General features: G+C 40.9%; 1 protein-coding gene across 1 annotated transcript in view; it reads right to left on the reverse strand.

Annotated features, from left to right (window-relative positions):
• LOC147176918 (RNA polymerase II elongation factor ELL2-like) overlaps window positions 1–19,628 on the reverse strand; it is a 22,351-nt gene continuing 2,723 nt past the window's right edge. Inside the window, exons 3-12 of the mRNA XM_086072087.1 lie at window positions 9,498–9,625; window positions 8,421–8,584; window positions 6,506–6,750; window positions 5,811–5,935; window positions 4,847–4,964; window positions 4,310–4,754; window positions 3,419–3,470; window positions 2,423–2,594; window positions 2,291–2,335; window positions 1–1,833 (exon numbers count right to left, since the gene is read on the reverse strand). Of these exons, the coding sequence (XP_085928213.1) occupies window positions 1,723–1,833; window positions 2,291–2,335; window positions 2,423–2,594; window positions 3,419–3,470; window positions 4,310–4,754; window positions 4,847–4,964; window positions 5,811–5,935; window positions 6,506–6,750; window positions 8,421–8,584; window positions 9,498–9,625 (1,605 nt within the window). The 3' untranslated portion in view covers window positions 1–1,722. The remainder of the gene's footprint in view (window positions 1,834–2,290; window positions 2,336–2,422; window positions 2,595–3,418; window positions 3,471–4,309; window positions 4,755–4,846; window positions 4,965–5,810; window positions 5,936–6,505; window positions 6,751–8,420; window positions 8,585–9,497; window positions 9,626–19,628) is intronic.

Below are 19,628 nucleotides of genomic sequence, written 5' to 3' on the forward strand. Positions count from 1 at the left end.
TTACAGTAAAGATGAGATTTTATTAAAAACTGTTAATCACAGTACCATCATGCTTTGCAACCTTCCAAAAGTCCCAATATTCTGGTTGTGGAATGTGTTTTAAATGTGAGATAGCACTCTTGAAGACAAAGTCCATGTGGCAGTATTTTTGCTGGATGCTGCATCAAAGTGTACATTTGTGATAATATGCCACAGTATGTCAGACAGCGACTGTTACTTTCAACAAAAAAGGGCGGGGGCACAAAAGGGCACCTACCTGGTATAGCTTTGACCTTTTTACCTCAGGAAGGCAGACAATTGCTGGAATGACTTTCTTTGCACAACCAATTTGCACTGAACACCACATTCAGTGTATGTAAAAGGTGTGGGTAGTGGTTCATGCTGCTGTCTTTTGTCCAGAGGGTGCCGGTTCAATTCTCAGCGAGTACCCCACTACTCAAGTACTGCCAGTCCCGAGCCTGCGTAAATGTTTTATTTTTTTTAGACCCAATTCCGCTTTTCAATTCCTAACTACAGTAAATTATATAAATTTGAAGTAAAAGTTCATTTCGGATTTCGATATACATTATTTTCCACAATATTCTAATTTAATGAGACGCACTTGTACGTGACAGTTTGGTGTGACCTGTGAAATACTTGCCAGGCAATGGCTTTCAACACAAAAGGCAGAATTATTCCACACAGAGGTGCTCCGAAAACAGAATTCCTCCCCTAATCCGTGTTCGTGCTGGTTATATACAACAATGACATGGGGGAGGGAGATGCTGGCTCCTTATAGGCAGTGTAAAAGGGACTAATAGTTACATGAGGCGAAAAGGTTATTCCGCTCCTTCTGCCAGTGCTTCGATAACATCACGTGACCTGTAATCTACACAGGCTGCAATAGAGGACGGAAGAAGGCCGTCTTAAAATAAATACATCAGCATTTCAGAGAAAAATACTTTGTTCCAGTACAGAGGGAGGACGTCTAATCATGCTGCCCGATATATTCCACCAGTAGTCGATTATGAGAGGAAGTGAAAGCGTGTGCTCAATAAATACTTCAGTTAAGGAGTAGGCATCCCAGGGCTAGTGATGGTATTTAATCCAGCCTGGCATGTCTTTCTAAAAACAAATAAAACCTTAAGAGTGGCAGTTCTAAAAAGACATTGAAGCCACAGATGCACATAACATAATACAAATGTGACCAATGCATCATGTTTTCATACATTTAGGATGGAGGACTTTATAGAAAACTGATAGCAAAGTTTCCCCACCGCTGATTTATACAAGTGCAATTTGGGGGGCATCTTAAAGAAAATGAGCTGCATTAGAGTAGAATCCATAGAGAGGAAGGGTTTGTAACTATACAAATATAATATATAGCTTTAGTATATCGTCCAGAAAAGAAAATAGCAAAGTGTCAATGCTAAAAGAGAAAAGAGGCACCAGCTAAGCAGCAGACCAGAAGGCTTTCTTGGAACATTTCAAAGGAGGCAACTCTGATGTGTGTTGATGAGTGTAACAGGCGCTTTTGGCTTCCATTAAAATGGCTTCCAATGATCCTGGTGGATGCACCTCCTAGATGATTTTGAGTTGAACGTCTCTCTCCTTGGACCGCTTTTGGGGGAATTAAAAAATAAAACATCTGCTCTTCTGCTCCTTTCCATCGCACATGGACCTGATATTGTTTATGGAAATCTTCCCATTGCACTGAATCCAACGCGAAAGGGAGAGCCGGCGCTACGAGGCGGTGTGAGAGACGTCATAGTCCACAATGAGCTGCTTGATGAACGACAGTTTTTGGTGCAGATATTCACAGCGCTTTTTCTCTTCCTGGTACCCTGGAAACTTCTGTGGACAGAGACAACCCATTACGTAAAACAATGTGACATCCAATAAGATATGACACAAATACCTGACCATATTAAATATTAAGTACTACTAACTAGTACTATAGATCAGATCTAGCATACACATAAATCAAGTCGATTAATTAAAAAAATATTTGACAAGATATTTATTTGGGCCAATTATAAAACAAATCCACATTAAACAATCCGTCTGAGGCCATTAAAATGAATAAATAAATACTAACTAGTAGTGTACATAATGCAAAAAAGTATTTAAACGAAATGTTACTGGAAAAAAAAGTTTTTAAATTGAAAAAAATAATAAAAATCATTTGAACGAAGGCTTCCCCTAAAAGGCCTCTTTACACACAAAAAGCACTATACATTTGAATATTGAATCGGTTTTAATTAGTAAAAACGCAAATTTAAAAATAAAATTTATACATAGGGTTTCTTACCTTTCGATACTTGTTGTATTTTTCTAAAATTTGATCTTCCATTACCTATTAAAAGTAGAACAAAGTGTAAATATGCTAGCAGCATGAAACCGCTATGAAGCACATGAAGTCATCATTTCCAAGAGGCTGCACCTTGTGTTCTTTGGTGCCAGGCGACATGCTCTTGATTTTGGATGCGAGCTGAACAAACATACGAGTGATGGTGGCGATTCGGGTGTGCAGGTCTTTGTACTCGTCGTACTCGGCGCTGAAATCCTCCTGGTACTGCTGCCGTTGCTCCGCGCTTGTGATCCTGACATATGTGCTGCAAATAGACAACCAATTTAGTGTGTGCCAACAATAATCTACAACAAGCCATTCGGATTAATCCCACTAAAAGCAGTACATTTCTTATTTCTAACCGTTGTAACTTTTGGATGCTGCAACTCCATTTTGTGACACAAGATGGCAGCGTTACACATACATTTCTTTCAAAACTTGTTCCAGTCGTCACCAATGCACTTATTGCCGAGAGCTAATTGAGCAAGAAGCAAATTCTTTATATTGACACGTCTAGATAGAGTGTCTCATATGAATAGTCAAACAACCAATTTATACTAGATTTGAACAAATAATAATTTGAAAATGTTTTCTGCATTAATGTGCACCTACTAAAAAAAAGGGTTGCAACTGCAATTATTTCTGTCCATAAGTGCTATTATTCACACCAACGTGCCAGTTTCAAAGGTTGCTAACCAAAACAGCAGCACGTATCGAGGCAGACTGCACAAGTGAATACAATTGTGCAGTATCATGTGTGTGATGAGAATTAGTTTTTTGAAAGTGTCAAAGACAATCTTAAATTATAAGCAAGTATAATTTGCATCCCGGTACTCTAATGTGATTACTCCACATTGTCTTTAGTCTTCTTTGGTTGTTGCCTAAACCTCAGTTTAACATCATAGGAATTGGTAGACTAAAAAGATTGTTTGATATTTCAAAAAAAACATTTTAAAATAGGCTATTAGACACCTCACCCCATCTGCAGTTGACTATTAGTGGAACGTGATATGCATCTAGGATATGGCGGGTTACAGTAAAATAAAGTCAAATGTAGGCAATCACAAGACAAAACATGTTTACACTTACAGCACAGAATCCGGTTTCTCCACCAAGTCCATGTCATTAGTGATGTCGCAATCTAAAAAGACACAGACAACACACAATAGATTAAGATATTAACAACATGAGTCAGTAAAGTAACCCACAGTGCATAACACTTAAAATGTCCATTTGGACCCACTGACGAATTCAGAGGTGGCAGGCATCATGGGAGGTGTCACTTTAGGGAGCTAAAGAGCTGTTGTTGAGTGAGTCAGGAGCATAACAGGCCGAACACTCCAGAGGGCGAGACAGAGAGAGATCTCAGGGGTGCAAACACACCCGTGTTTAGGAGATTATACTGGATGAGCGCACTGGGAGGCTACCTGGGTTGATTAGGGGCCTCAGTGGTGTGGTTTAATTGCTAGTTTGCAGTGGACGGATACGAATATACAACGAACAGTGATAATGTCATATAATGCAAGATTAAAAAACGGTATACTTGATTTAGTCAATTTTATTCATGTAGTGAAAACAAATGACTATAGTTAAAATGAGATCACAGGAATACGACTATAATTCTGCACCCTAGCGCATGTTTTGCATCATCCTAAACTAACGTGAGAAAACCTTGTTTTATAATCATGTTCAGTTTTGATTGACAGTCAGATTATGGATGGCATTATTTTAATCTCTTTATTATTGTAGGTGTAATTTGCAACATACTGAGGTGTGTTTTAGAGGCGCGCACGATTAGCCAGAGAATCATCTCAGTATGATGCAGTGCATTTCTACACCATCATAATAAATACAATTAAGGAACAGGCTTTCTAAAAGTTGAGCCCTATTATTTTTGTAAAGGCAGGATTTTGTTTCTAGTTCTTGTTTTGGATCTCATTAAATTATGCAGGTGCATGACATTTAGCAAAAGGGCCTTACTCCCAAGCTTGTCCTGGTCGTGCTTGAGATCCGGACTGTCTGTCGACCACGTTTTGTCCTGGTGGCCTTTCAACCTTTCCCGCTCCTTCTCTTTGTGCTTTTTGGATTTCTTCTTTCTCTGCTGCTGAGCGCATTCCGACTCAGCCGGAGGCGGCGCGTGGCTTATCGCTTTGGTTCTGTTCTTGTTGGTCTCCGATACTTCAGAGGTGCTTGACACTTTAGGCGCTACAGGAGAACCGTGCTGGTGGTCTCCAACGTAGCTCCCTCCGGTGTTATTAGTCCCTTGGAAATCAGGTTTAGTGTGGAAACTAAGGGGTGCAGTGACAGGTGCTCCCTTATTGTTCAAATGTCCATTCATAACTGGCTGCTGTTGCGTCCTGTGATCGCTTTGTTTTTGTCTCTTTGCAGCCAGAGCTTGTAGACTGTCTGCAGGCACGGGGCGTTTCTGGAAGATCAACGAACGGACTCATTTATTCAGATAATCCACTAGTGATGAAATCAAAGCCAAGAAACCAAAAATAATCTTTGGTTACTCACCACTACTGGGTTCTTTGTCTGGCAGTGATGCAACAGCATCCTGTCCTCGGATGGTTTTGCGATTGATTCATTGGCTTGAGGATTCTTTGAATGGCCGTGCACGTAAGGCTGAAACTTCCTGAAAGATGGATAACAAACATAAGAGACGCACCGGAGAACACAGGAACATATGCAGTCTTATTACGGCAACAATCCTAGAAAGCATCTACAATGTGTTATTATAGAGCAATATAGTGGTGTTTATGATTTATGATGAGTTCAAAGTGTGTGGGTCTGATACTTGACACATACTTGATTGCCCAATGAAGTTAGTAAATGAACAATGTTGTGGAGTGTATATGTGTTTAGTGAGGTGTCAGCTGCGCCACAGACACAGCGCAAGTCGGCACTCTGTATTTGACTATTGCCTAAGGATGTCAACCCCAGCACCATCCCTGGTCAACCTGATAACAAAATGGGTTCGGAACCGGAAGAGAGCTGACATAATAATTTCAGCAAGGCAAAAAAAAAGAAAAAAAAGTTGTGTTAAGTGTAATATATAACATTATGTTTCCAACTTAACTTAAACTTAAAGTAGGCTTTCAATTTAGGAACTGGGAACACTTTGGGGAAAGACCCTTTTAGGTCACAACGTACACAGTACAGCCCAGAATAGCATGCATACATGAGTTTGGTTTGGGAGAACAAATTCCCACTTCCTGTGGGGTCATAGGGGGGTTGCCGGTTTACAACTGTCCCAGCATACGTGGTTAAGAATGCCGCGCACGTGGTCACATGACACAACAAGGCATGCTCAGTTGCCACTGTCCTTACATTTGTATATTTATGGCCTTGAAGTGCTTTATAGTCCGTCATAAACTGGCGATCCCCTGAAATGGCCACTTTTTTCCCCACACATCAAACAGCAATCTATCCGTTATCATTTATCACATGAAGAGATTCGATGGCTGTCAATCAAACACACCTCGACAACAACCTGCTAATGAGCTGTCTCTCGTCCTCGCTGTAGCCAGGCCAGTCTCTTCGCAGGTATTTGTAAAAGTCGTCTTTCAGGAGGTAGCTGCTGTCTTTGGGGTTCACTTTTGCCACCTGAAATACAAGCTGCAGTTCATCTTTTTATACCAGTAAACACAACCGGACTTCATTTTCATCTCATTTAACCTTCTTTGTTTGTATCCCACACTAGTTCACTGTAGTCTTAAGCAATACTCTTGTTGTACTCATTCTAGTAACTCAGAATTTCTTCCTCACACACATTTGAACCATGTCCCTAATGGGGTGAGACTCTCTGTGTCTAAGGTTTAAATTACCTTTTGCTGGCTGCAGACATAACGTCCTGTTCCCAAAACAAACATGTCTGCAGAGATAAGTACAGCATTGACCCAATTACATGCAAAAATAAATGTATGAATACTATCATTTCTATTTTGTTGCTCCCAGTCTGCCTCAATTCTTTGTTTGTTTTTTCATTTGTCCATCTTTGTCCCTTGTATTGTGGTTTAAACTCCAGTTTCACTTGACATAAATGAATTGAATATTACAGTTAAAATCTCTCTTCTTTTTTTTTTTAATGCATACAAATAATAGCCTACCCACCCAAAAATAGTTCCTGTTATGTATCTAATAAAATGTCCAATGAGTATACACACTTCCTCGTACCTCTTCCAATATGGCTCCGAGCTCCGCCTTGTCCTTGGGACCGACCCGCTCTCTCTCCAGCCATAGCAGGAGCTCCGGCTTCCTGTAGGACTTGAGAGCCAGCAGATGAATGATGCGCTCCCTGAGGGGCTTCTGGTGGACCGAGGCCATGCTGCTGCTCCACCGGCTGGGCGCCGGAGGTTTGCAGAAGCCACTGTCTGATGCAGAACCAATGGGCGGCCTCTTATGGATCTTGACGCTTTTATCTGTGCACACAATACAGAAGAGCCTGCTTAGTCACTGGAGGATGCACTTTACTATAATGAGCTTTATGAGTAACTCTAAAGCACAAGCATGTTAAAGTAAACAGAAATCAACATTTGAACACTCACAGTGTTTTATTATTAGGAAACAAATTGGACATTTTTCATATTAATATGTACTCTATAGTATGTTTTATATGTATTATATCTAGTACTGTACACATTTTTCAAAGCATCCAGGAGAAGCAGCCAAATATGCCAAACTACCTGATTATGGTTGCGCCATCTCCATGATGACTTCACCCAAAATAATACCCTTAAGCTATTTCTCTTCCAGGTGAAAATGATCACTTCAGTAGACAGCTTCATAGAGCATGTTTGGGCATGGGTGAGAGTTATCTCTTCTTGCTAAACCTATTAGAAATTAATCTGCACTTTGAAGGTCACAGTACGGGCTTTAATTTCAACCACAAAATATGCCCTGCAATCTTATCTGTAATGTTAGCCATACATCACATTTGCAAAGCATGATGCAAGAATTATAGTATGAGACATATGCATGACCATATGCCCTCTTCTATAGGTAATGACATGCCCCAAGATGTGTGTTCATGTCCTAAAGCTTAAAGAGCAATATAGAGCACAGGCTTTAGCATGAGCATCTTCACCTTAAAAAAACAAACAGTTGTTACACAATCCACAAGAGCTAAGTTTGGTTAAAAGCATCCTGAGTTTGAGCAAGAGTCTGGAGTTCGGCATGACACGGGGGTCGAACAGCCCTGCTGTTTTCCAAAAACTATCTATCCACGTAGCCATTAGGATCGCAATTGAGCTAGAGCCTTTCCTAGATGACTATGGGACGCAAGGTGCCGCCCTGGGCTGGTTGCCAGCCAATCACAGGGCACATATAGAAAAACAACCTACGGAAAATTCAGTCATTCAGAATGTGGTCAGTGTACCTTACGAAAATCACACACAGCTTGGGGAGAACCAAAGTAACCAAAAGCTGATTTCACACCAAAACCGAACAGGCGATCTGGAACGCTTCCTTCGCGAGTGTAGAGCACTTTACGAGTCAACAAAAAGAGAGCACCGCCGACTACTTCCACTTCTTGAGGTACGTGATAGTACTTCTGCTTTTTTAACTTTGGCATGGATGATAAACACTGCTGCTACCTCGGTACAGTTCAACAGCAACTAAAGACACTTACCAGCACTTGTGTGACGTAGCCGGTACTCAAAGCCGATTGGCTAGTGCGAGGCGAAATGCGTAAAAAGTTCAACATTTTCAACCTCGCCGAGCATGCGAGTGTGCGGATTTTCGTCACGAATGTGCGGATTTCGCTGCGCCGCACCGCGTCCTAGCGCTCCAAACGCGTCCTCCGCGCCGCCCCACGCACTTTCGTTCCGGTCCGCACAAAGTACATTGACTACAATGCAAACGCGCCGCCGAAACGCCTCCCTCCCCGGTTTTGGTGTAAATGCAGCAAAAGTCAAGCTGCTACCGAAGCAAAGGTGAGTCTCTTTACAGTAATACTAAAATCAGTTGACCTGGGTTTTTTGTTAATTGTAAACCATAAATGGCTAATGATCTTCTATAGGGCTGCCATGGATCTCTGGCCCAAATCCACAACTTTTGGCTTGTGAGACACTCGAAGGAAGGGAATACTCACTGGGATGCGTGGCTCCGGGTTTTATCTCGATGGCGGAGCGGCTCCAGCTATCCTTCTCTACCTGAGACATCCTCTCGCGCGTCGTCTGGTAAGAGTCCTCGGTGGCGCACACGGTGATCTTGTCCTGGATGACTCCTTGACCTTCCAGCTGCTCGCGGCCGTCACTGCAAAAACCAACAACTCAGTCGAGAGCCGCTGAGCCACAGGAGCTTTAAGCTGTCAACACCGTGAAGACAAAGTCCAGTGAGCAACCTCACAGCGGCATACCGACATAGAGTCAGGGCAACACAGTGTGGTTTAACGTGGGAGCTGGCCAAGACGGCCGAGGTTACTCTATGTTATGTCACAGACTGGATATAGCACGGCGTGCTACATGATAAATAGACAAAAGGTTCATGACACACCCTGTGGAAAACCTCCAGATTGGCTCGGTCAAACTTAGCTCCGAACAGATGCCTTGCAAAACTCTTCTAAGACAAAAGTCATGCGTCACACACAAAATCACTGGTCTGCTTCATTTGCACGTATGACTGCACACTTTCTCGCCTTTCTCTTGGAAATATCAACTCAGTTGTGGGGCCAAAGCGAGCAAAGGAGATGGGAAAACGTGTTCAAATACTGGATACAAGAACGGAGATTCAATTTCCACCTTCCATAAACAAATAAAGCTGCTTGTTTCCTTTCTACTGCCACTTAGCTTGTTAGAAAATTACAAGCACAAGACTAAAAAGTAGAAACGGAGCACTCGCTGTCCCGCAACTGGTGGCAACAAGCCGAGGTGAAACTGTTCAGAATGCGAGTTTTGATTGTGAGCCACATTACTCCTAAGCTTCCAGTGTCCCAGCAGAATATGAGGCGGGGAATAGAGCTGCTCTTTTACATGAAACAGGCAAATGGGCTCGTTCTAGCAAGACAAGAAATATGGTGTTAACGTATTCCCAATCGTTAGTGTAATTTGACATAATGATGTCACGGACATTGTTATTAAGACACGTGTTTTTTTTTTTTTTAATTGGGATGGTTAAAATATCTTCCAACTTTCAACCTTTATGGGTTTCTTGTGCTATAGTTTCCTACCTTGAAACATATTGATGGATGCAGTCGAAGCTGGCCTGTGGCTGGTCTTTGCAGTCGCTGGATAAATAGAAGGAAAAGACACGAACCGCGTTGGGCGACTCTGCTGCGGGAGCCGGCAGCTTAATGTACTATGAAGGAAACATGAGAGGAGCAAAGTAGGTGAGTGACTAGGAAAAGAAAACAACACAAACATACAATGTCAATTGAAAAAGCGAGCGAAAACCTTAAGCTATTGCAAGGACAATATTTAATAAGATTTCACAATGTAGACATCAGCTGACTCAGCGTTTCAAGAATGGAATAAGAGCTTCACTTCACTCGTATCAGCTCACTGCACAAGTCTTTACTAGCAGGCTTTAAACAAAGTGCGCTGCCAGTACATTTGTTTCATTTGGACTCTTATGAACGTTACACATGAGCTTGCAAACGCCGTGCAGGTGGCTCGTCTCAACACGTGACATAACCCTTTAACAGGACTGTGTACTATTTACCTCTGTGATATACTCTTTAAGCTTGTATAGGTTAATCCCGGATGTGGTTGTCAGAGACACAGGTCAGAAAACATTTTGTTACTGCAAGACTGTCATGTTCACATTCTGCGATTGATTCACCAATTAGTCATACAGTACGGTACACAAATACTGAATAGTACTTAAAGGTCAAGCTCAAACAATCTGTCAAGCTCTGTTGTGTATCATCTTTTATCAACCTTTGTGTGGTGCTGTTTTTACAGTGGTTAACCTGTTTTTACATGTTTACAAACAACTTTTTTCACACTATACTTTTGCCACAGAATTGAAGACAACAGTCGTAATAACAAGAACGATTTAATGAACTTACAAGTCAAAAAAGAAAAAGAAAAAAGTTGACCTCGAGAATATTAAATAAACAACTTCGAGAAAGACGTGCTACTACAACAAAAATTTGTTTTCCAGATGTGCAAGTGAATGCTAACCGTGCTCAACATATCTGCTTTCAGAGAGCAAACATGCAAGGGAAGCATCTGAGTTATCATTCGTGCTGTTGTTTAGAATGGTGCAAAGTATAAGCAGAGCAAGAGCTAAAATCATTGCAAACAGTCATGAGATTAGACAGTGGTGCAAAGGTCGCCTTAACGGAACAACAATATTTGTAAACAACTCTTGAAATTGTAAATCTTTCTTTTTTTTAAATGCAAAATGTGTCTTTTGTGGCCTTTTTTATTTTTACAGTATTTCTTGTACACAAGAGGATGAAAACTAGATTTTACTCAGATCTGATCAGCTGGATCTGATCGGCAAATATTTTGCATTTTATGCTAAATTGGGTGATCAATTGTATGTCATAATTTATCGACTCATTGACATCATTGATCAGATCCACAAAATAAGACATTACAGAAAACACTGTTCACTGTAGGGACATTCTGTGATGCCATCATTATTAAGGCAAGGTTTCTCAGCATGTAGTTGGATTACAATAATAATAATAATAATAATAATGGAAAAAATAAATTAAATTTTTTTTTGAGTCATGTATTGAATGTTTATAAGCTTTGTTGGGAGAATGTTTAGGGTTTAGTTGTCACTATTTGTTCTAAATGCATTTCAATAATATGCAAATTTTAGGGATGTTCGATACTACTTTTTTCCATACCAAAATCAGTATGAGTACTCAACCCGAGCAGTCACCGATACAAAGGACTGATATCACTATTACTTTTGATACATAAAAAATCCCCAAGAAACAATGACAGATCATTTTAAAGAAAGACATATTTCCCAATACAGAAATGTCCTTAAAATTGTGTGAAATTAATAGCAATTTTCTAGTCTTCCAATTTCAAATTTTTAGTACCTGATCATAAAACTGCCACAAGTGGGCGGTTGATACTGGTAATGGCTGTCGTCCCGAATACAGATACATTGAAATAATTGACCGATACCTATATCTGGTATTGGTACTCGGCCATCCCTACTATTCGCGAGATGCGGCAATCCCAGACTGTACAGTAAATAAACAAGTTCTTTAAAATAGATCGGTTATCGTTTTTATGAAACTCGCTGATCGACGATAAGCTCCCAAAATGCTGATCGAATGAAAACCTCTTTGCCTCTCACTGTTTCCTCATTTCAAGAGAATCCATCTGTTAGAACTAGAAGTGACAAACCTGCTGGGTGGTACTTGTAGCAAAGCAACCGGATGACTACGCGGTGAGGAAAAATGCCATTTCATAGCAGAGGACTGCAGGACAGCAGTCAGAACTCCACACAGCGATAAAACTGCTAGTCTGGTTTAAAAAAGAAGCCAGCCTTCCTCTCTAACTGGGAGCACATGGCTGCACATGATTTATTAGAAGCGGCAGTGGTGTTGTCAGTGAGAAGAGTGTGGATAGACACGTCGACGCTAGAGAAGAACTGTGTGTAAAATGCGATGTTTTTTGTTTTTGTTTTTTTAAAGGCGTCATTTATTTGACTGAGGGTACGGGTTAACCTCAAGAAGTAACAAATTAGACCATGATGATTTTGTCTTGAGCCATCAAACCTCATCTACACCAACGATTTCTTACCTCTACCAAGGAGGTTACATTTGGCACTTTTTGTTTGTCAGTAGAATTACACACAAAAAAATCGGACTTTTGCAGGAACTGCAACAGTGGGGCATAGCCAAGAAAGTGGCATTAAGCAGCCATTTCCGTGACAGCTTTCAACTACAAGAAGGATAAATTATTTGCTGTCTGTTTACAAGACAGTGCTATTTTGGAACCTGTGTAGAGACTAATAGCGAGACGAAAACAAAATATTTACAGACAGTGTAAAAGTATGAAACAACATGCACATGTGCTATAGAAAATGAATAGTTGGCTAATCCATGAATCCTGATATCAAAATTCTAATTTGATTGTGAAAGTCTAGGACATTTTGAGGTTGATCTAATTTTGGACGTGTTGCCAGGCATAGAGGTTTGTGAGCTACTTGTAACTACAGTGGTTATTTATGGGTTTTGTTAAATGAGTTGCGCAACATGTGGTCATCAGAGGATACCAGATGTTACAAACACATAGTGATGTTGGAGCACTTTCCAGTGCCCCCCCCCCCCGAGACCTGCAATCAGCAGACATCCAGACTCCCGCTGCGCTAACTGCAACAAGCACTCTCGCTCGACCCGCCGGCTCCTCGCCGCTTCGCTGCTCCTGAGTAATTCTCCTTAGACGACCGCTGCTCTGACAAAAGTCAGAACTTTTAAACAATCCGACTGATCATGCATAATTATTTATTGGCTTAATTTCATGCTCAACATTCTGGGAATCTACATTCTTGGATTCGCTTCATATATCGTAGCTTTGATCTTGCCGAAGGAGAAAAATGAGCTTAGACGAGGCTACCGGGAAGCTGATGCAGAAACAGGCTTGTATGCAAGCATCATTCTCAACAGGTGAACACGTAACAACGAAAGAAAGCCTGGGAGGGAATTTGGTGCTGGATAATGCATAGTGAAAGGAACACGGCCAACCGGGAAACGTAATCAAACCTCGAGTTGGAACATGTTGAACTGGGATATTCCTTCAACATCACACTTAAGAACGAATCGCTTTCGTAATAGCCTATCCAGAAAAATGGATCTTTGACGTCCGTAGTCGACAATGGCAGTGAATGAGTTAATATGACGAGTGAAATCAGTTGCTGGTTTGTCGTTGGCTGCAAGCTGCAAAGTACGTGCTGAGTGTGATCGTTTGTTTTGTGATTGGCAATGAAAGGCATTGACAGACATACGCCTGTACCTATAATTGTAATTGTTATACATTCATGATGTAAAGGTTGTGGTCGCAGTCCACTGAGTGGTTGGCACCAGGGTTTCAATGATAATGATTAAACATACAACACTATCCTGGTTTTCCATGCACTTCCCCTTTACTCATTTACCAGTAATCTTGATATTAAGATCTCGACATAAACATGGTGACCCCTTTTGCAAGGACATGGAGGAGAGCTGGCGCTGGTTGGCCAAAATATTCTCATGTGGCTTGTTGGCCTAATCTCAGATCACACTGTTGAACTCCGTAAAGTGAAATTAGTTTTTCCCCCAAAATTGTTTCCAACAACACTTTTCTAGTATTGCGTTTTTTTTGCAACCTTCAAAGCATTTAAAAATTTCACAGTGGCAATACGTTGTCCAAAGGCCAAGACAAGATTCTTCCTTGCACAATTGGTCAGTGTGGACCAAAGCACCTTACAAAATGTGTTGCTAAATAGACACAGCTACTCCATTTCCATCCTTCAGAGGGTTGGCAACAAGACATCAGCAGCAAACAAGCAGACTGAACTATTTATGTAAATTACGGCAACTTCCAGGTTTAGTGATACCTCGAAAAACAAATGCCCAAAAAAGATTGTTATTAACAACCATGCCAAATCTACGGGAAAAAAACTGAAAACTGAAATGGTGAAAACCAGCTTAATGCTACATCTCAATAACTTACGCATCATTCTCATTTATCTTCAAACATGTGGAATGAATTTAGAAGCAAATCTCAGAATTCACTTTACATAGTCTTCATGCACATTTTACAACCAGCTGACTGAAGGCAAAAGGTGGACCACCCTGGACTGGGTGACTGTCAATCACAGGGCATATATCAAGACAGACAAGCATTCGCAGTCATGTCACCGAATGGGAATTACTTTCATAAATCCAAAGTAAGGCTTTAGACGCCCAATACACAAACTAAAAATTAGTATATGCACATAAATTTAAAATGGAATGAGCTGTGAAGAACGATTTGCTTATTTCTATAAAAAAAAAGGGGCTTTGGTGGTGAAAACGAAGACAGCATGCTCTAAACAAGCGGCAGTTTCACTCTTAGTCATCATAAATGTCTCGGCGACCTGGACAGGAAAAAGCTCCTTTTCCTGGCGTTATCAAACTATAAAGTTGATGGAACAAAAACTGTGAGAGACTGCTGTCGGTGCACAGGGCTTAAGTTTCCTGCAAGCTTTTGGCTGAATGCGGTGTCGGGGTGTAGAACTCATGCAGCCTATTGTTTCCATATCCTCTGCAGCCTGAGTAATGGCCTTCTGAAAACAGGCCGTCTTTTGTTCCGGCCTCCTGGGCTCCAGAGCCATGGCACTGCCTCGCCTCTCTGGTTCGATGGGAGGAGGAGGAGGAGGAGGAGAAGGGGGAGGAGGAGATGTGGGAGAGAAACCTGTCGCCACCACCGCTGTCTGTTACCAGTAGGAGGCAAGCCACCCTTGGCTGCATTCACAATACACACGGCCCACGTGTTTCCGCGTGTGTTAAGCCAGCGTGAGCAATTGGAGGCTGAGCTCGAGCTTGTCTCACTAGGGTGGAATCAACATTTCTGCCAGTCGGAAGGCCGCGAGGAGCAAGGCCAAGGATGAGCTATCTGTGGCGCACACACAAAAGCAGGACACAGAAGCACACACACACACGCACCAGACAGCCTGGCTGCCTCCTCCTCATCCTCACCGCTGTCAAATAAACTCCTCATCCCAAACAAAAGGCGAGATGCATTCCCAGGACCACTAGTTGCCATTTGGGCGCAGCGGAGCCCCTCCCTTAACAACGCCGCTTGTAGGGTCATCACATGTTTTGTCAGCTTGGCTTATTTAGACGAGCTTACTGGCGATTTAGCAGTGGAGCCATGCCACATTGATGAAAACTCATCACAATGGGAATGGCCCTGAAGTTGTAAAATTTGGAATGTAATCAAACATTTCTGGAAAAATATGCCTCAAATGTCAAACTGTCTAAACTGCACAAAGTGTGTTTTTTGTTTTATTTGGCTTTCGGTGTTTGGCTTGGTGATGTCACAGCATGTATGGCAAATAAATAAGCTGTCGATGAACATAGAAATGGAAATGATCATGCCGTAGAAAAGTGTATACACATCTCTGCCTGGTTGCTCAGTAAAATATGACTAATGTCACAAAAGGTCAACAATTGGTAATAAAAAATAATAATAATACAAGCTCTATCACAGAGTGGGCTGCATTTAGTCTCGATGTCATGTGTCATGCAGTGTCATGGCTAACTGGTGTTAGCAACGGAATCTGAAAGTTGGGGCACATCTCACCAAAAATACTTAATAAATTGCAAACCTCCATTTTATGGCAGCATAAACGACCATCTAAAAAGACGTTGTGGCTGGAAGCTAACATTAGCGTACACAGGCGACAGTGTGTGCTTTAGGTAATATTGTAACACCATCTTACACCGTGTAACAATACATGATGCCATGATTGGTTACAATAGCGTCGACTTTGGATTGTGGAGAATTTAATCAGTGAACTCCTATTAATTAATAATCAAAACAACTACTCTATGGCTGTAGCTATGCTGAAACACGTAGCAATGACGATGATGAATTTTAAGCTTTAATATATAGCATTTTATTTCTTTTTACATGTTATTATGGTTACAATTAGACTTTAAACAATTAGTACAGAGTTAATTAAGTTTTTTTTATGTTGACAGTTTTACCTTGGTTACATACTGAAAAAAAAATTATTACATTTTTTTTTGTTTTTGTTTTTTTAACTGTGAGGCCAATCTGAATATGCAAGACTTTTACAACAGCATAGTGATTGTGTTATTTATTTGTCATTTACCAGCTACCTTTTAATAAACTACCTTGAACTAATTTAACCCAGTTTTGCATCTATAATCATTCATCTCCAATTTATTAACCAACTTTTTCATAATATTTCCATCTGCGCTCCGCGTCAGATTCACATGCTGGGTGACAGTGGGGGACAGTGCATGTAATCAAGACGGAGCTTGTAATCACCTTCCATTTGCAATTTTACAGAGCCAGATCCACAAGCTTCAATGCTTGAGGGGTGAGCGAGTCAGGAAGTAGGGGTGCATCCTTGAGATTTTCCCAAAACCGATGCCAAGAAGAATTTGTCTCTGGCAGGTGCTCGAGGCCAGACTGTCAACTTCAACAAATTGTGGGTCAGCGTGACCCCTCCCTGTGCGGCCCCCCAAGCAAGGCCGGCTCTACACATACTTTGACACGTGTGTGCGGCGGGGGAAACAAGTGGCCTTTTATGCCTCATAAGCCCGCACCCTGGACTTTCACATGAGGGAATTAGATGGGAAGCGATTCTTGTAAGCCAAGATGAAACGCTTGATCAGACACAGAAGACATTTATCTGCCATAACAGTAGCCACTTGTCTCAAATGCTCACGTTTGGTTGAATAAATGTGTAATATGACCTCCGCGTAAGATTTAAAATATCTACTCGTTTGAAAAATGTTGTGAGCTGTTACCAGAATACAATGGAACCCTAATATAGGACATAAAAATATTTTGTTCCCAATTTAAAATTGTCATCATCATAAAACATTTTTAAGCATGCAGGAAATGTTTTAAGTCGTTCTTAACAGTCACACAAATGTATAAATAAATTAATGACTAATATTATCAAATTACGAACTAAGGCAGTTTGCAATTTCCCCTCCAAAATGAAACTTTTTTGTCATTTACTGCATGTTTAAACTGCCTGCTTGACCTGACAATAAAACATCACTAAAATGAAGGATGATTGTGCGAGTACTGTTATACTAGGTATCGGTATCATCTGCTGGATCTGGTGGGGGACTTCCTAACTGTCCAGATTAAAAATATAAAAACTGCTTTTTAAACATGCTTCAGTACAATTCACGGTCATGTTGCTTGGTAGCTCACATCCTATTAATTTGCTTATAAGGACATGGCTTGGGGAAAGGAAAGTGCCAGGTTAAAGACACAGTAAAAAGTCTAATAGAAAAATAAAGAAAAAAAGGAAGGAAAAACAGAAGAAGAAGCAGAAGAAGAAAAAAGGTGAAGAAGAACATAAGGGTCCGGAAGGCGGTAAAGAAGGTGAAGAAGAAGGCAAAAACGAAGAAGGCGAAAAGAAAAAAGAAGACGAAAAATTCAGGCGAAGAAAAAGAAGAACGAAGGCGGAGAAGAAGAAGAACCAAGGCGAAGAAGAAAAACATAAGGGTTAAGAAGGCGGCAAAGAAGGTGAAGAAGAAGAAGAAGAACAACAACGGTCCTCCAAAGAATAGAAATTGGGATCGGTTGTTGGAGGGATGGCACTTTGCTCGCCGCGCACGCGTGCCCTTGACGAGAACCCTTGAACTCACAAAGCATTCCACTGGCAGACGCATGCCCACAGGATCCATTAGGCATGTGACATGTTCCAATACTGTACAAAGAAACTGAGTGGAACATTGAAGTTCCCTTAGGGGGACAATAGTCTGTTGTTGTTTTCCCTTCTGCTTGCTTCCAGCTACTTTGATTATTCAGCACTTCCTATAACCATCAGCTATCTTCAGTTTTAAAAAAAATAAAAATGTCATGAACTTAACTTTATCTGGCCTGCACAACTTTGTGCAAAAAAGTGCAAGCCTTCGTTTTAGCTCCATTAGATGCACAGCAGGGATTTTTTCTCTCTCCATGTTGCTCAGGCCTACACAAACCCCCTGCAGGGCAAAGTACATCACATCTGGACTGACTGTAATGCATTAGGATGAGGAAGTCAATTCATTGTGGGTGACAAAACACAGGCTACATTCCCCCGCTCCTTGTTATTCAAATGAGAGGCGAGGACATACACGCACACACATACGTACAAAGCCGCTAGCTCAAACCCACAAGCGCTCATAGAAAAGCAATTGGTGAGTGCTCCCTCATCCTGTCTCACTCATACACACCAGATAAACAAACACACAGGCACACACACATACAGGCGGTCCCTCAGGGGATTTCAGCTGGTCTTGCCAGGCTAAGGAGCGCTGCACAATGGGCCGGGGGTGCCGGACATGAATAAATCATGCCTTTAAAACCTTGGTGCAAACACTTCATAACATGCAAAGGGAAAATGAAACCGGAGGACTTAACAATTGGACCCTGATAGGAAAAAAAAAAAGCTTGGGTTAATCTCACAAAACGTATATATGATATTGCTTAAACACAGCAGAGAGCATTGTTATCTGCTCTGCTAATATGCTCCTCTATGGCCAAACACACAAGCATGCAAATCAGAGTGAGACGAGACAGAGAAAGCTGATACTGTCATCCAGATTATTATGGCTCCTGTAATTACCTCTAAACATTCATTTGGTTAATGGCTGTGTGTAGAAATTCCTGCCATCCAGCAACCATCACACTAACAGAGGATGGAAACTTCAGATAAAGAGCAACACAAGCATCCACATCAAACAGGTCTCCAATAGTAGTGCACCCAGGTCAGTCCACTGCAGGAGTGAACAACCTTGAATACACAAAGAGCCATTTCGACTGTCTCCAATATAAATATAAAAATACACGAGTCGGAATAAGCTGTGTGTGACACGATTGTACCAACCCTGAAGAAGACTGGTGCAATATTGTAAAACTTTTGTTGTGGCTTAATGCTTCTTTGCTCTCATTTGTCGTACTTCAAGGCACCGCTGTATAAAGAGCAGCTCTCAGTGCCAAGTACAAATACAACAACAAACATTTTTTTATGAAAACCTGTGGTATTATTTTGGAGTGTAACAAAAACTGGTGTGAACCAGGAAATATATATATATATATTCTTTTTTAAAGATTGCATCGAACTGAATCGTTCTTCTTCGAAATATATCGATATACGTATCGAATCGTCTTTTATTGGAGAGATATATCTTTGAGGAAATGGTACTTTTACAGTACTGATTGGTTGATTCAAATTAGGAGTGTAAAAAAAATCTATTTGGCAATATATTGCGATATTACAATGCGCAATTCTTGAATTGATTCGATATGCGGCCGAATCGATGTTTAAACATCAATTTTTTTAATGGAAATATTCAACAAAATGTCTTACTTTGGGTTAGGGTTCACACTTTAAGCATGGAAGACTGTTATATTAATGGAACATTAGACTTTAATATTTTATTTCAATGCTGTCCAAACATGAACCCGAATGCAACCCGTTTGTTAAATACTCACAGTTATAAGCCTGAAGATTCAGCTAAATAAATAAATGTTCTTACAAATCTTACAGTGTACATTTATAAGTTGTTGTTCTGATTAGTATTTTCTAAATTTGAGTAAAAATCGCAATAATCAATTTATAGATTCGTATCAGGATTAATCGTATTGAATTGAATCGTGACCTA

The sequence above is a fragment of the Leptonotus elevatus genome, chromosome 3 (assembly GCF_054856555.1).
Source record: "Leptonotus elevatus isolate MCC_2025b chromosome 3, RoL_Lele_1.0, whole genome shotgun sequence".
In the NCBI taxonomy this organism is placed as follows: domain Eukaryota; kingdom Metazoa; phylum Chordata; class Actinopteri; order Syngnathiformes; family Syngnathidae; genus Leptonotus; species Leptonotus elevatus.